Source organism: Chrysochloris asiatica, unplaced genomic scaffold (genome assembly GCF_000296735.1).
Source record: "Chrysochloris asiatica unplaced genomic scaffold, ChrAsi1.0 scaffold00306, whole genome shotgun sequence".
Classification (NCBI taxonomy): domain Eukaryota; kingdom Metazoa; phylum Chordata; class Mammalia; order Afrosoricida; family Chrysochloridae; genus Chrysochloris; species Chrysochloris asiatica.
This window is the reverse complement of record NW_006408824.1, coordinates 127,272-141,455: the sequence shown is the minus strand read 5'-3', so window position 1 is coordinate 141,455 and position 14,184 is coordinate 127,272. Positions and strand designations below refer to the sequence as shown.

The 14,184-nt window shown below is 46.6% G+C and overlaps 1 protein-coding gene across 1 annotated transcript in view; it reads left to right on the top strand.

Annotated features, from left to right (window-relative positions):
- The window catches only part of SCARF2 (scavenger receptor class F, member 2), a gene marked incomplete at its 5' end in the record, with an annotated part of 9,891 nt that extends 8,740 nt beyond the window's left edge, over positions 1-1,151 (top strand). The window contains one exon of the mRNA XM_006874944.1: positions 313-1,151. Coding sequence (XP_006875006.1) covers positions 313-1,151 — 839 coding nt within the window. The remainder of the gene's footprint in view (positions 1-312) is intronic.
- Between the last annotated feature and the right edge of the window lie 13,033 nt (positions 1,152-14,184).

Genomic DNA, 14,184 nt, shown 5'->3' with positions numbered 1-14,184 from the left:
CCCCCCCCCCTAGATAACTAATTTGAAATCCTTAAAAGATAACAGAATCCTCTTGGAGGTGGAAGGTTGCATTAAGTGATTCTCCATTTGTGGTGAAGTGGGGACAGGACAGATGTGACGGAAGCCTGAACCCTTGTCCCGCTCCTTGGCCCCATACCTACAAGTTCTGAAGTAGGTTTGTTACTGCTATGACCCAGGCAGGCTTGAACACTCCGTCAATGGAAAGGAAATGGTGTGGGAGGAGGGAAGGCGGCAGGGTCTTTGGCCGAGCTCTTCCAGGTGGCCTTGATCACCCAACTCTTCCCATGGCAGAAGCAGCAGCCGAAAACCGGGACTTGGAGCCCCCTTCCAGCCCAGCAGAGGTGCCAGGGTCATCCCCGTTGCCCCTGACCTCACCGGTGGCTGTGGAGGATGTAGCGCCCCTTCCGGCGTCTTCGGACAGCGAGCGGTCAGCCTCGAGCATGGAGGGGCCTGGCGGGGTGCTGTATGCGCGCGTAGCCCGGCGGGAGGCGCTATGGGCCCGGGCTTGGGGGGAGGCCGGGGGCCTGTCGCCATCGCCGGAGCGCAGGAAGCCGCCACCGCCCGACCCCTCCACTAAGCCCAAGGTGTCCTGGATACACGGCAAGCAGGTCGCTGCCCAAGCCACCCGCGCGCCCTCGCCGTCGCCCCCGGCTCCCGAGGCTGCGCCCAGTCCCAGCAAGAGGAAGCGGACTCCCAGCGACCCAGCACCGCGGCCCCCAGGGCTAGCCGAAGAGGCGCCTGTCCCTGCCGCGCCCTCGCAACAGAGGGCCCGAGCTCGGAGGCGCGGCCCCGGCCCCTCAGAACCGGTGGACGCCGGCGGGCCCCCGCGCAACGCGCCCGAAGCCGCGTCTCTCCTAGCGGCCGAGCTGCGCGGCAAGACTCGCAGCCTAGGCCACGTCGAGGGATCCCCCGGCGCACCAGGGCCTCGAGAGAAGCCGGCCCCGCCGCAGAAGGCCAAACGTTCAGGGCTGCCTGTCTCGCCGTCCCGCGCGCCCCCTGCGCCCGAGACGTTGGAACCGGAGAAGACGGCGGTCGTCGCCCCATTTCCCGAGACCCCCCGCAAGAAGACACCCATCCAGAAACCGCCGCGCAAGAAGAGCCGGGAAGCGGCGGGCGCTCCTACCCTGTAGTGAGGCCTGGTGCCGCAGCACCCGCAGCTTCTCCCTGCTTTGTAGCACTGCGCTCACCCCGCAGCTGCGCGGCCCGCTCAGCCTCCCGTTGGTCTGCTGAAGCCTGCCTTTTGGCTCGAACCCCGCGCGTGCACTGGCGAGAAGACCTCTTAGACTGATCGAGGCCTGTGGCGCTTATAGCTTAGCTAGCGACTCTGACGGAGTTGTTGTTAAGCGCCGTCGAGTCAGTGCTTAAATCTTCCTGTATTTCACTGGCTAAGGCCAGGAGGTGTTGCCTAGACACCACCTTTTTGGTCCAGCGTGAACAGCTGGGCTACCTTTTTATTTGCTGGTGCCAGAAGCCTTTCTGCCCCGGCTGCCTCTCATTGGCCAAGGCCTGGCGCCTTTAGCCATATCCGGAAGCTACTTCAACTGACTGGGCCCCTGGTCATTTGGTTGATCTGATTCTTCGGGTGGAGAGCTGGCCTCTACTCCTTCTTGGTCTCTGGGGCCCACAGGCTCAGCCTGCCTGCTCCTGCCTACTTTTGCTCCCCCTCCCTGACTTCCCCAGCCCTGATCTCTTTGCTGTCAAGCTGGTTTTGATGGCCTTCCCACACCCACCATGGGCTTCCAAGGCCCAGGGGACTTGTATTTGTCAGCCCCTAGCAAGGCTGCCCTGCCCAACCCGGGCGCCCCAGGATGGGTCCCCATCCCCATCCCCCCAAAGCAGGGGCTTGGCCAAAGCTTTCTTAATAAAAGTGCCTTTTCTCTCTGCGCAGACTTCCCAGCTGTTCCGGGGGAGAACGATGAGGCTTTCTGCTCCCGTAAAGATTTACCGCCTCGGAAACCCTGTACAGGGTCGCTATGAGTCGGAACCGACTCCATGGCACATAACAACAACTACAACATGAGGCCTGGGCAACGGTGACTCATGACATGCTCATTCACCCCAATGGCTTATTAGTGGGGCCTTTAAGTCCCAATTGAGGGTCTCGCAAGATCACATGGGTGTGGATCCGTCCAATCATTCATTCAAATATTCTGCTGTGATGAACCCCGTCCTGGACCTGCGCCCAGTACGCTAGCCAACAGGGCAGAAGACGAAAAGGTCATGGTCCTTGCCTCCCCGAGTGGTCATTGCTGTTCTTCCGTGGACGAGAGCTGTTTGGTGTGGCTGGGTGGCGTAGGTTGGGGCCATGGGAGACTGGGCTGCAGGCGCACCTCCAGCCCGGCCTAGTATGAGCAAACAGTACGGGCTGCCTCCATGCAGAGCCCCACCGTCAGCCTCAATGGGTTCCTTGTCCTTACCCGGAAACTCCAAACATAGACCTGATTGGCCTCTGCCAAGGAAGTAGGGGGATGGGTCCAGCCGTCCTCAGCCAGCCCTCTGCCCCTGCAGGGGCCTCCAGCTGACCCCCCCTCTCACTGGGCTTCCGTCTGTGGCCATTTGTCCTATTAATCTACTCATACCAGGGGTCGGTCTAGAATGCCTTTCCTAAGTCATAGACGTTTTTTATGGCTCGCAGTGTCCACCTGGGAGTCCCTGGGTGATGCAAACGTTGCTATGCTTGGCTGGTAACTGAAAGGTTGAGTTACCAGCCAAGCATCAGGTTTGAGTCTACTTATGGGGCCCCTGCCACTGCTGTCCAGTCGATTCTGACTCATAGCTACCCTGTAGGATAGAATAGAGCTGCTCCATAGGATTTGTCTGTCAGTCTAACCGAAGCAGGTTGCTTCATCTTTCTGCCACGAAGTGGCTGGTGGGTTCAAATCACTGGCGTTTGGATTAGCAGCCTAATTCTTAGCCCACTGCACCACCGGGGATCCTACACCCAGAGGCACCTGCAAAGAAAGACTGGTGATCTACGTCTGAAAAATCAGCCATTGGAAATACCCACCATGAGTTGGAGTCAACTCTAAGGCAACTGGTTTGGTTCTTTTAGTACTGTCTGCTGAGTCCATCTAGGCTCCTCCTATCTCCCACCCCACCTCACAGGCTTCTTCCCTTCCTTGCAACTTCTTCCCCATCTTTAGATGTCCTGCTCAACGTTTTCTGAGTCCTGCAAGGTTCTCCCCACACCCTACCCCTAAAACCCTTAAGGTGGCCTATGGTCTGACTAAAACAGTTCTCATCCTAAAGCTCACCCAGACACTCACCCTGCCCTTCCATCATGTGACCATGGATCTCATGAAGGTAAACATGGGTCACCTGGATGGAGATGGCATGATGATGTGGGCATCTGAGGTGGCTAGCAGGGACACAACCCCTGTGTCCAACAGGATCTCAGGGCTACTTTGGGTCATTGGACACCTTTGCTGCCATGGCTTTGTGGCTACCAGCTCACCGCATCATGAAATACACCATGCCGGAGCTGAGAACAGAGGCTCAGAATTGGCCAGGAGGGGCAGATGCTCAGCTGGGTCCAGCGAGGATGGAACACTGACCTTGTGGGGGTGGGGTACACAGTGCAGTGGTCCAGAACCCCCAAAACTATTGCTGTTCCCTGCTACCTAGTCCCCAGTCCCAGGATTCTCTCTATTCCCTAGCTTGGACCAGCATGGCTTGGGGAAAACAAATGTGTCCTAACAAACAGACCTTTCCTGGGCTGCCCCTCCTCTCTCTCCCTATAAGCCTCCTCAGGGGTCCAAACCTTCACCTTTAGGAGCTCCTCTTCAGGGGTACTTCCAGCTTGCCACCCACCCTGCGAAGCCCCCACCCCAGAAGCATCCAGGGTCACCTGGGGAAGGGAGCTGCTGGACCCTCTAATGCTCCTCAACCTAAATGCACCACCCGCTCCCCACATCACTACTCCTTAGGCCTCACAGAAGTGCCAGCTCCCAGAGCAGGAGCCACAAAAGGGAACTGTGGCTGCTGGAACCTCCGTTACCATGGGGATGGGGACCACAGGACTCACATCTGGTAGCGATTGAAGAGGAAAAATTATGAGTCGTGGAAAACGCAAATATTTTCTGTAGCACAAAACACAAAGGATCCAGAGGAATGTGGGGACTGGAGAGGGGCCAGAGCCCAGCTTGGCTTCAAACAGGGATCCAGCACATGGCACACAGAGACACACATTACCAGTCTCAGAAACAAGAAGAAAGATACCCACCCTACAAGCACAACACATACCGGACGCTCAAACACACCCTGTAACACACACACTCCACACAGACAAGCATTCACCCTGTAGCTTTCACACTCACCAAAATAACCACAGAAACAATAAGACACACATACACACTTCACCAGACACATAGCCATTCACTCACAACAACACAGACACACCAAAATAATCACAGACACCGACACACACACACACACACACATTCCATCAGACACAAAGGTACTCACCCTGTAACACATACTCGCTGAAATAACCACAGAAACACTAATACACACACACCCTGCAAAATGTTCAATTAGACCCACAGTAAGATGGAGGCACTTCCTGAAAATACACACACTAAATCCACTCAGAAACAGAGCAGGAAGCACCCTGCCGTACACAACATATGCCACCGGACCCAGAAGCCCCGAGAGACACTGTGAAACACGCACATGACCAGAACCAGAGAAACATATGCACCTACAATTCATACACCACCAGGCCCCCAGAAACACTGCCACTCTCGCTCTACGACACACACATGTGGGAGTCAAAGAAGTCACAAGACAGACACATCATGCAACATAAAAGACAAGCACCATCAAATTTACAGCAGGAGAGACCCAGACCCCATGACACACATGGACTCACAGCAACATTCCACCAGACACAACAACATGCTACCAGAAATCTAGATACAGATGCAGACACAAGCCCTGCGGTAAACCAGTCAAACTACTACCACAACAAGATGGATGCACCCTTAGCATGCATACACCATCATTTCCACAAACACATCGTGATGGAAACAAAATCGTGAACACACAAATATGCACACCGCCAGATTTAAAGAAACTCATTGAGATAGACCCTATAACAGATAAGCAAAACATACTACACACCCTAACAAACCCAGAAGGACACACACGCACACATAGGAATACATGCACACACATGAAGCACAAAGAAACACCAAGCAAGATATTCACCTTGCAGCACACAAACACAGCATCACACCCTCATAAATATAGAGACAGGCTACATTCTACCACAACCACAGATACACAGAATGCGTACATACACTGCACAATAGATACACAAACTTTTCAACCTACAGATATATAGCATATATTTGAACATTCACATTATATACACATTCATACACATGTATATCACACACATTGTATACACATTCTCACTGAAAAAAACACAGAATCACAGCAATGTGCATACACATCTGAGACTTAACATAAACGTACATAGACTCCAGGTGCTGTACAGAATCACTAACACAAAAATATCTGTAACACGCACACCACCAGAATCAGAGAAACACCAACATAGGTACGTACCCTGCAAGTACAGACGCTCTCTCAGACACACAGGCAAATCCTGCAATACACACGCCAACACCAACATCACCAGACAGATGCAAAAACAATAAGACAGACACACAGCCTGTCACAGACACACACTCTGCCACAAAGACACATCCTGTAAAAACAAAACAAAAAACAGTGATATATCCTGCAGCACACACACTTACACCCTGGTACCAGCCACACACACAGAGACACTTACACAATGTTCCACAGAGCCTCTGGGACTGTGTGTACCAGAAAATGTACAACAGTATGGAGATAGAGGCGCGCCCTGAAACACACACACCACGGAGATACAGACACAGTAAAAGCAATGCAAATGGAAATACATAGCTTCCACTGAACCACAGAGACACCACAACAAACACACATTACAACATTCATTCCACCACACAAGAAACACAGAAACAAATGCTTGCCTTGTAACACACACACTGGTATCCCACCAGACCAAACGAAATACCAAGACAGACACCCCCACCGCAAAACTTCAGACACACTCTCTGATGGACACACAAAGAGAACTCTAACACATGCATACACACACACACACACCAACACACCAACACACACCTAAACCCACCTAAACCCAAACTACAGCCATTGACTCGATTCTGACTTATATCTACTTTATAGAATAGAGTAGAACTGCTCCAAAGAAGTCTCCTGGACTGTCAGTCTAACTGAAGCAGACTGTCTCATCTTTTTCATATGGAGCAGCTGGTGAGTTAAAATTAGCAACCTTGTGGCTACCAGCCCAATGCTTGACCTGCAGCATCACCAGGACTCCTTAATAGACACAGAAAAACAGACACTCACTATGCAACCACTACAACACACACATACCATGGGAGGCACAGAGCAGATACTTACACTGGAATATACACACCAGACCCCCTGAGCTATAGAGCAGACACATACCTTGAGACACACACACAAAACCCTCATTAATATCATACAGCAGAAATGGACAGAAATCAGCAGATGCACAGAATATCAAGACAGGCAAAGAGCCTACAGCACACACACACATACACACATTCCACAAGAAACACAGAAACCAACAACATAGACATGACAAGAAACACAGGGACAGACATGCCTACCACTTCTCACACTCCAGTAAACACTAAGAGCCTCCCTGAGAAATACATACAGACTCCACTAGATTCACAGATGTATTCAGAGAGTCACAAACCTTGCAAACATACATCCACATACCACCTGACACACAACAACATGGACACACACACACACTGACAAACCTATCAAGAGAGATGCACATATTGTGATGCACACAAACACGAACATGTCCACAGTAACACAGAAACCTGATACACTCTAAGACATAAACCAACGGACACCCAGAAAATCAGCATACATCTACACACACCAACAGACAAGAAGAAACCCTGAGGTACCCTGCAATACCATCAGAAAAGCACAGGCACCTCTCTCCCCCTACACACACATAGGACCACATGAACGCTGAAATGCAAATGCATACTGAAACACATGTAAATACATGCCATAAAACAAACACAGAAAAATAAGCAGACCCATGAAAACACAGACACCCACTTTCAATATGCACACATACAAAGACAACTTACATCACACGCCACTGATACATACAACACAGAGACAGACCTGTACTTTGCAGCATATGTACACTTTGAAATGCACGACACACATATCTTGAGACCCACATTAACACAGAGAGTCTCATACCTTGCAGAACACACATACACTACAACACTCAGCAAAGTATAGAACCAGACACACACTCTGAAACACAAAAGCATACTATACAAAACCAACCCAACCCACTTCCAACAAGTCAATTCCTATTCAAAATTACCTTATAGGACATTATAGAATTGACCCGATAGGGTTTCTAAGACTCCCTCACTTTTCTTCTGAAGAGCAGCTGATAGGTTAGAACTATTGACCATTTGGTTAGTTGCCCATCACTTTACCCAGTACACCACCAGGGCTCCCTAAAGCACACCATGTTATTGTTGTTGTTAAATGCTATCAGATCACTTCCAATTCACAGCAACCCTGTATAGGGTTTCCAAGGCTGTACATCTTTGCGGGAGCAGAAAGTCTCATTTTTCCTTCCATGGAGCAGCTTGTGGGCTTGAACCACTGACCTTGTGGTTGACAGTCTGTAGCTTATCATACAACATTGTTATTGTTGTTGTTAGGTACCATCAAATTGGCTCCAACTCATAGTGACTCTATACACAACAGAACAAAACACTGCACAGTCCTGAGCCATCCTCACAATCATTGTTACCTTTGAACCCATTGCTGCTGCAACTGTGCCATCCATCTCATTGGGGGTCTTCTTTTACACTGACCATCCACTTTACCAAGCATGATGTCCTTCTCCAGGAAGCATACTATACAAATTTAAAAACACATACCAAACATACTTTAAAAACACTTTAAAGAGGTCTTGTGTAGGAGATTTGTATAGTATGCTTTTGTGTTTTGGAGTGTGTGTCTGGTTCTATACTGGTCTCTCCTGATAACATGTCTGAAGTATGAGAGACGAAGTCTTACTATTCTGGTTTCTAAGGAGCATTCTGGCTGTACTTCTTCCAACGCAGATTTGTTTGTTCTGGCAATCCATAATACTTTTAATATTCTCTTCCAGCACCATAACTCAAATGCATCAATTCTTGTACTGTCTTCCTTATTCATTGTCCAACTTTCACATGCATATGTGACTATTGAGAATACTATGGCTTGGGCCAGGCTCACCTTAGTCCTCAAACTGACATCTTTGGTCTTCAAAACTTTAAAGAGGTCTTGTGCAAGAAATTTGCCTAACACAATATGTGTTTGATTTCTTGACTGCTACTGCCATGAGTGTTGATAGTGAATCCAAGCAAAATGAAGTATTTGACAAATAAAATATTTTATTCATTTATCATGATGCAATTTTTTGGTTCCAGTGGTGAGAATTTTTGTTTCCTTTACATTGAGGTACAACCCATAATGAAGGCTATGGTCTTTGATTGTCATCAGTAAGCATTTTACATCTTCTTCGTTTTCAACAAGCAAGGTTTTATTATCTACAGGTTAATGAGTCTTCCTTCAATCCTGATGTCATGCTATTCTGCATATAATCCAGTTTCTCGGATTATCTGCTCAGTGCACAGCTTGAATAAGTATGATGAAAGAATACAATCCTGAATTGAACCATTCAGTGTCTCCTTGTTCTGTTTGAATGACTGCTTCTTGGTTTATGTACACATTCCTCATGAGCACAATTATGTGTTCTGGAAAACCCATTCTTCACAATGTTACCCATAGCTTGTCGTGACTCACAAAGTTGAAAGCCTTTACATAATCAATAAAGCACAGGTAAACATCTTACCTGTTCTCTGCATTCCGCTAACATCCATTTGATATCAGCAATGATATTCCTGTTTCCATATCCTTCCTCATCTGAATCTGGCTTGAACCTCTGTCAGTTCTCTGTCAACATACTGTTGCAGCCATTTAAAAATTATCTTTAGCAATATTTTATTTACATTTGATATTAATGATATTATCTAATGATTTATACGTTCTATTGGGTCACCTCTCTTTGGACTAGGCACAAATATGAAACTCTTCCAATCAATTGGCCAGGTAGCTGTCATCCAGATTTCTTGACATACTGGAGTGAATGCCTCAAGTACTGCATCAATTTGTTGAATTTCAATTTGTATCCCATCAATTCCCAGAGCCTTGTTCTTTGCCAGTGTCTTCTGTGCACCTTGGACTTACTCCTTCAGTACCATTGGCTCTTCCTCACGTGCTACTTCTTGAAACGGTTTAACATCGACCATTTCTTTTTGGTACAGTGACTCTGTGTATTCCTCTCATCTTCTTTGATGCTCTCCGCATTGTTCAATATTGCTAAGAAGCATCTGGTGAGTTTGAAGTGCAGACTTTGTGGTTCAAACCAACCTTGTGATCCAGTACTTTATCCCACAGTGCCACACCAGGACTCTATTTTGCCCATAGGATCCTCCCTTCAACATTGCAAGAACCCACAAAGACATGCATACTTTAAAACACATAGCATACACACCTCAGCAAGTCCACAGAAACACTAAGGAAAACTGCAGACCTCACACACACATACACTCAACATTTAATCAAACCACAGAATTTTACTATGGATCTAGCATTGTAGATTGCTATATATCTACTATTGCTGCCTATTGATCCATATTACTATGGATCTACCATTGCCCTTACCCAACAGTTAATATACACCCTGTCTTCATTTATGGACTGTCTCCTTATTGACATTTTGCATTTATGAAAGTAAACTTTCTTACATTTACAATAGTAAGAAATCTACTGTCTATTTTTTGTATTAACAACATATTTCTGGTAGTCATGAATGCTGAGGTTTGAGGAGCAAGTAACGTTAAGGTTATATGTCAACTTGACTGATTTGGCAGTTATGTGATAATGTAATTTGTCAGTAATGTAATGATGTGGTCATCCTCCATTTTGTGATCTGATGTGGTTATCCTCCATTTTCAAATAACACTGATTTTTGCACAATTAGTTGGTCTTTGAAACCTAACCACATTGACAGTGAGGAGAGGGTATACTTTAAAATATGAGCTGTTTGTCCCATGAGGCTCACATAAAATGATTTGTAATGCCTCCTGAGGGACTAAGTGTGGATTTAGGAGAACAGAGAGCAAAATAGTTGAAAGACACTTGCAAGTATTATGGAGATTGGGGCTGATGGGAGGGACAAAGGAAATTGGGGAGAGTAGGAGGAAGTTCAGGGTGTAAAGGGAGCATAGTATAGGGTTGAGACTGTGGATGCCACATCTGGACTGAGCCCAGTTGTTGTGTGGGGATCCTCATCAGGTATGAGGCCATCTCAGGGCTAAGGTCCTTGCTGGATAAGTAAGTGTCCATTTGCAGGGCTGAGGTCATCTGGCTGTTTGTCAGTTGCTTAGAAGTCAGTCAAAGTATGAGCACTGGGTTTGTAAAAATCTTGGGGCAAATAAAGGACTTTGAGGTACTTGTGGATCAGACACTAATGACTGTAGTTGGATCCTGAGGAGTAAAGTGGGCAATGAAAGGGTGCTGTCCTGGCACCATATCTGAGAGATAGTATGCGTCCCTGCAGAAGACATTCTTCTGGCTTTTCCAATAGTGGTCTGACATGTGTTGAGATGGGAGATGTGACCATACCCCAAAACAACTGCATCGTCAATTCCCACTCATAGCAACCCTATAGTATTGAGTAGAACTGCCCCTAGGGTTTCTAAGACTGTAAATCATTATGGGAACCGAAAGCCTCATCTTTCTCTTGCAGAGTGGCTGTTGGGTCTAAATCATGGATCTTGTGATTAGCAGCCCAATGCTTTACCCACCACAACACTAAGTCTCCTTGGTGGTGAACACGCTGTTGCTGCCAAGTTCTGTCAAGTTGATTTTGACTCAAAGTGACTCTGTATAGCGCTTCCTAGGGCTGGCTGATGGGTTAGAACTGTCAACCTTGTGGTTAGTAGTCCAGTGCTTACCCTACAGTGCTACACCAGGACTAGACATGGAACAGCGGTGCTTTCAGCAAGTATGAGCTGCTGTGTGCTGTGACTCCCCTGTGAATTTTGCATGGCCACAATTTGTGCCTGTGGTGATGTAGGATACGTATTAGACAGCACTTAACAACAAAGAGAAGTCCTGGTGGGGCAGTGGTTAAGCACTCAGCTGCTAAACGGAAGTTTGAACCCATTATGTGGAAGAAAGATGTGGCTATCTGCTTCAGTAAAGATTTACAGCCTCCAAAACCTATGGGGCAGTTCTACTCTTATCTAGGATCTTGATGAATCAGAATTGAACCAACAGCAACATTTGTTGTTCTTTTTCTTACTAACCTAAAGTTTGGTATTTCAAATCCACCTGACCGTGTCATGGTAGGAAGACCTCATACCTTATGACCAAGAAAACCCTACAGAGCAGTTCTACTTTATCACACATGAGGTTGCCATGAGTCACAAATGTCTCCGCAGCAGAGGATTTGATTTAGTTGATTTTTCAGGGACTGCAGTAATCACATAGGAGCCCTGGTGCAGTGGATTAAGTGTCGGGCAGCTAGCTGGAAGGTAGTTCAAGCCCATCAGCAGCACCACAGGAAAACAATGAGGCAGTCTGTTTCAGTACAGATTGACAGCTGTGGAAATTTTAGGGAGTAGTTCGACTCTGCCCTATAAGGCCACTATGAATCAAAATGGACTCCTATTGTTGTTGAGTGTCTTGGAGTTGGTTGCAACTCTTAGTGTCCCTGTATAGGGTTTCCAAGGAGCTGCTGATTCCTAATGAGTTTGCTTTGCATTAATCAATGTCAGTTTGCCAGGGACTGACAATAGGTTCAGGATGCCATCTAGTGGCTAGCTGTGGTAGTCATGTTGAAGAGTCCAAACAAGTATAAGTAAACAGTAGATGTCCTATGGTTAAGAAGGGGTCTGTACAAGAGTTGCGACATCCCAGGCCCAGGTTACTATCCAAAGTTTACTGCTGTTGTTAAGTGCCATCAAGGTGATTGTGAATCACGGTGACCCTCTGAACAACATAACGAAACACTGCCTCGTTCGGTACCATTCTCACAGTTGTTGCTACACTGGAGCTCATTGCAGCTGCCACTGGGTCAATCCATCTAGTTGGGGCTCTTCCTCTTTTTTGTTGACCCTCTAGTTCACCATACTTATTCAATCTGTATGCTTTGCAAGTAATCCGAGAAGCTGGGTACATTTTGCAAGTTAGTCTCTTGTTTGCAGGCACACTGGACCTGTAGTGTGCTCTGGATCTGTAGTGGACCTGTAGTGTCCTTTGCTGCTCTATCTCTCTATGCCATTGCCTCTGCCATCATCTCTGTTGTCACCACTTTCTGGTTAGGATCCATTGCTCTTCTCTCTAGATAGTCCTAGGGTCCTCAGTTCCTGCAATGCTAGATTAACTCTCCCCCCTTTTAGTTACAGCTATTCTACATTTACAAGGAGCTCTGGCAGTGTAGTGGTTATGAATCGGGCTGTGAACCTTAAGGCCAGCAGTTCGAAACTACCAGCCGCTCTGCAGGAGAAAGATGAGGCGTTCTGCTCCTGTAAAGATTTACAGCCTCGGAAACCCTGTACAGGGTCGCTATGGGTCGGAATCGACACGACGGCACTTAACAACAACAACAACATTCTACATTTACAGTTGTGATAATCGCCAATTAGTCATGATAAAAATCACTCACAATTGAATCATAAAATTCTGTCCCCATAATCTGCCATCTGCTTTCACTAGGCCCATCTGGAGAAGAGGAAAACTATTCAGTGGGGATTCTTATTCCCCTCATTCTGATACTAAGCACCCTCATGAAAGCTTGTAAGTCAGTCACTTCCTGTCTTTATTATGCCCCATTTATGATAGCCAAAGTCTAGGTTGCACATCCATATCAACCCAGTATATTGAGGAGAGAAACCTGATTCTTGATATGAAGAATCCTTCCCTTTCAGTTGGAATTTGGGCACCTTCATGCACAAGCAAAGGTCCAGTTCATCAAATTGTAGCAATTTATGCTTGCTCCCTGTATCAAACTTCTTTATCTTCATCTGACTGAATTCTGGTCATGAAGCCATCCAAGCTAGGTCAAATAAGTACTATCTGCAAGTTTGTGAGTTCTTGCTTGCCTCCCCCAACTTCAGACCAGCAGGCCGTTTCACTCTCAACTCTAGCCCTCAGTGGCTAGGTCAGTGAAACCAGTGACTTCTTGACTACAAATACCTTTCCTGCGGTTTAAACTTGTTCAAAATGATGATTTTTATACCAATACTTTTAAAAATGTAGTTTTGCAAAGAGTTTAAGTATGCAGAAAAATATAGATTGCAGCATCATGAAGAACCATATATATATAACACATGCTGCTGTTGTTAAGTGCCATCGAGTCGGTTCCGACCCATAGCAACCCTGAACAGGGTTTCCGAGGCTGTAAATCTTTACGGGAGCAGAAAGCCTCATCTTTCTCCCGCAGAGCAACTGGTAGTTTTGAACTGCTGACCTTGCAGTTCACAGCCCAATTCATAACCACTACACTACCATAGACTTAAAAATATTAACATATTTTAAAGATTTGTTTCAGATGATTATTTTAAGGCAATAAAAATGACAAAATAGAACTGAGGTAACCTGTCTGGCAGTTTTTAATCCCATTTTCCTTACTTTTCCAGAAAGACAATTAATTTAAATTTTATCATTATATGTTGTTAAATTCTATAATTACAAATAAGTTGTTGTTAAGTGCCATTGAGTCGGTTCTGACCCCAAAAAATGCCTCACCACTAGACCGATAAATAACATCATGATAAATGGAGAAGACATTGAAGTTGTCAAAAACTTCATTTTGCTTTTCAGCAACAAAGAAATCAATCAAGGTATTGCATTAGGCAATACTTTTTTAAAGTGTTAAAGAACAAAGATGTCAGTTTGAGGACTAAGTCCTTATATGCATGTGAAAGTTGGACAATGAATAAGAAAGATCATAAA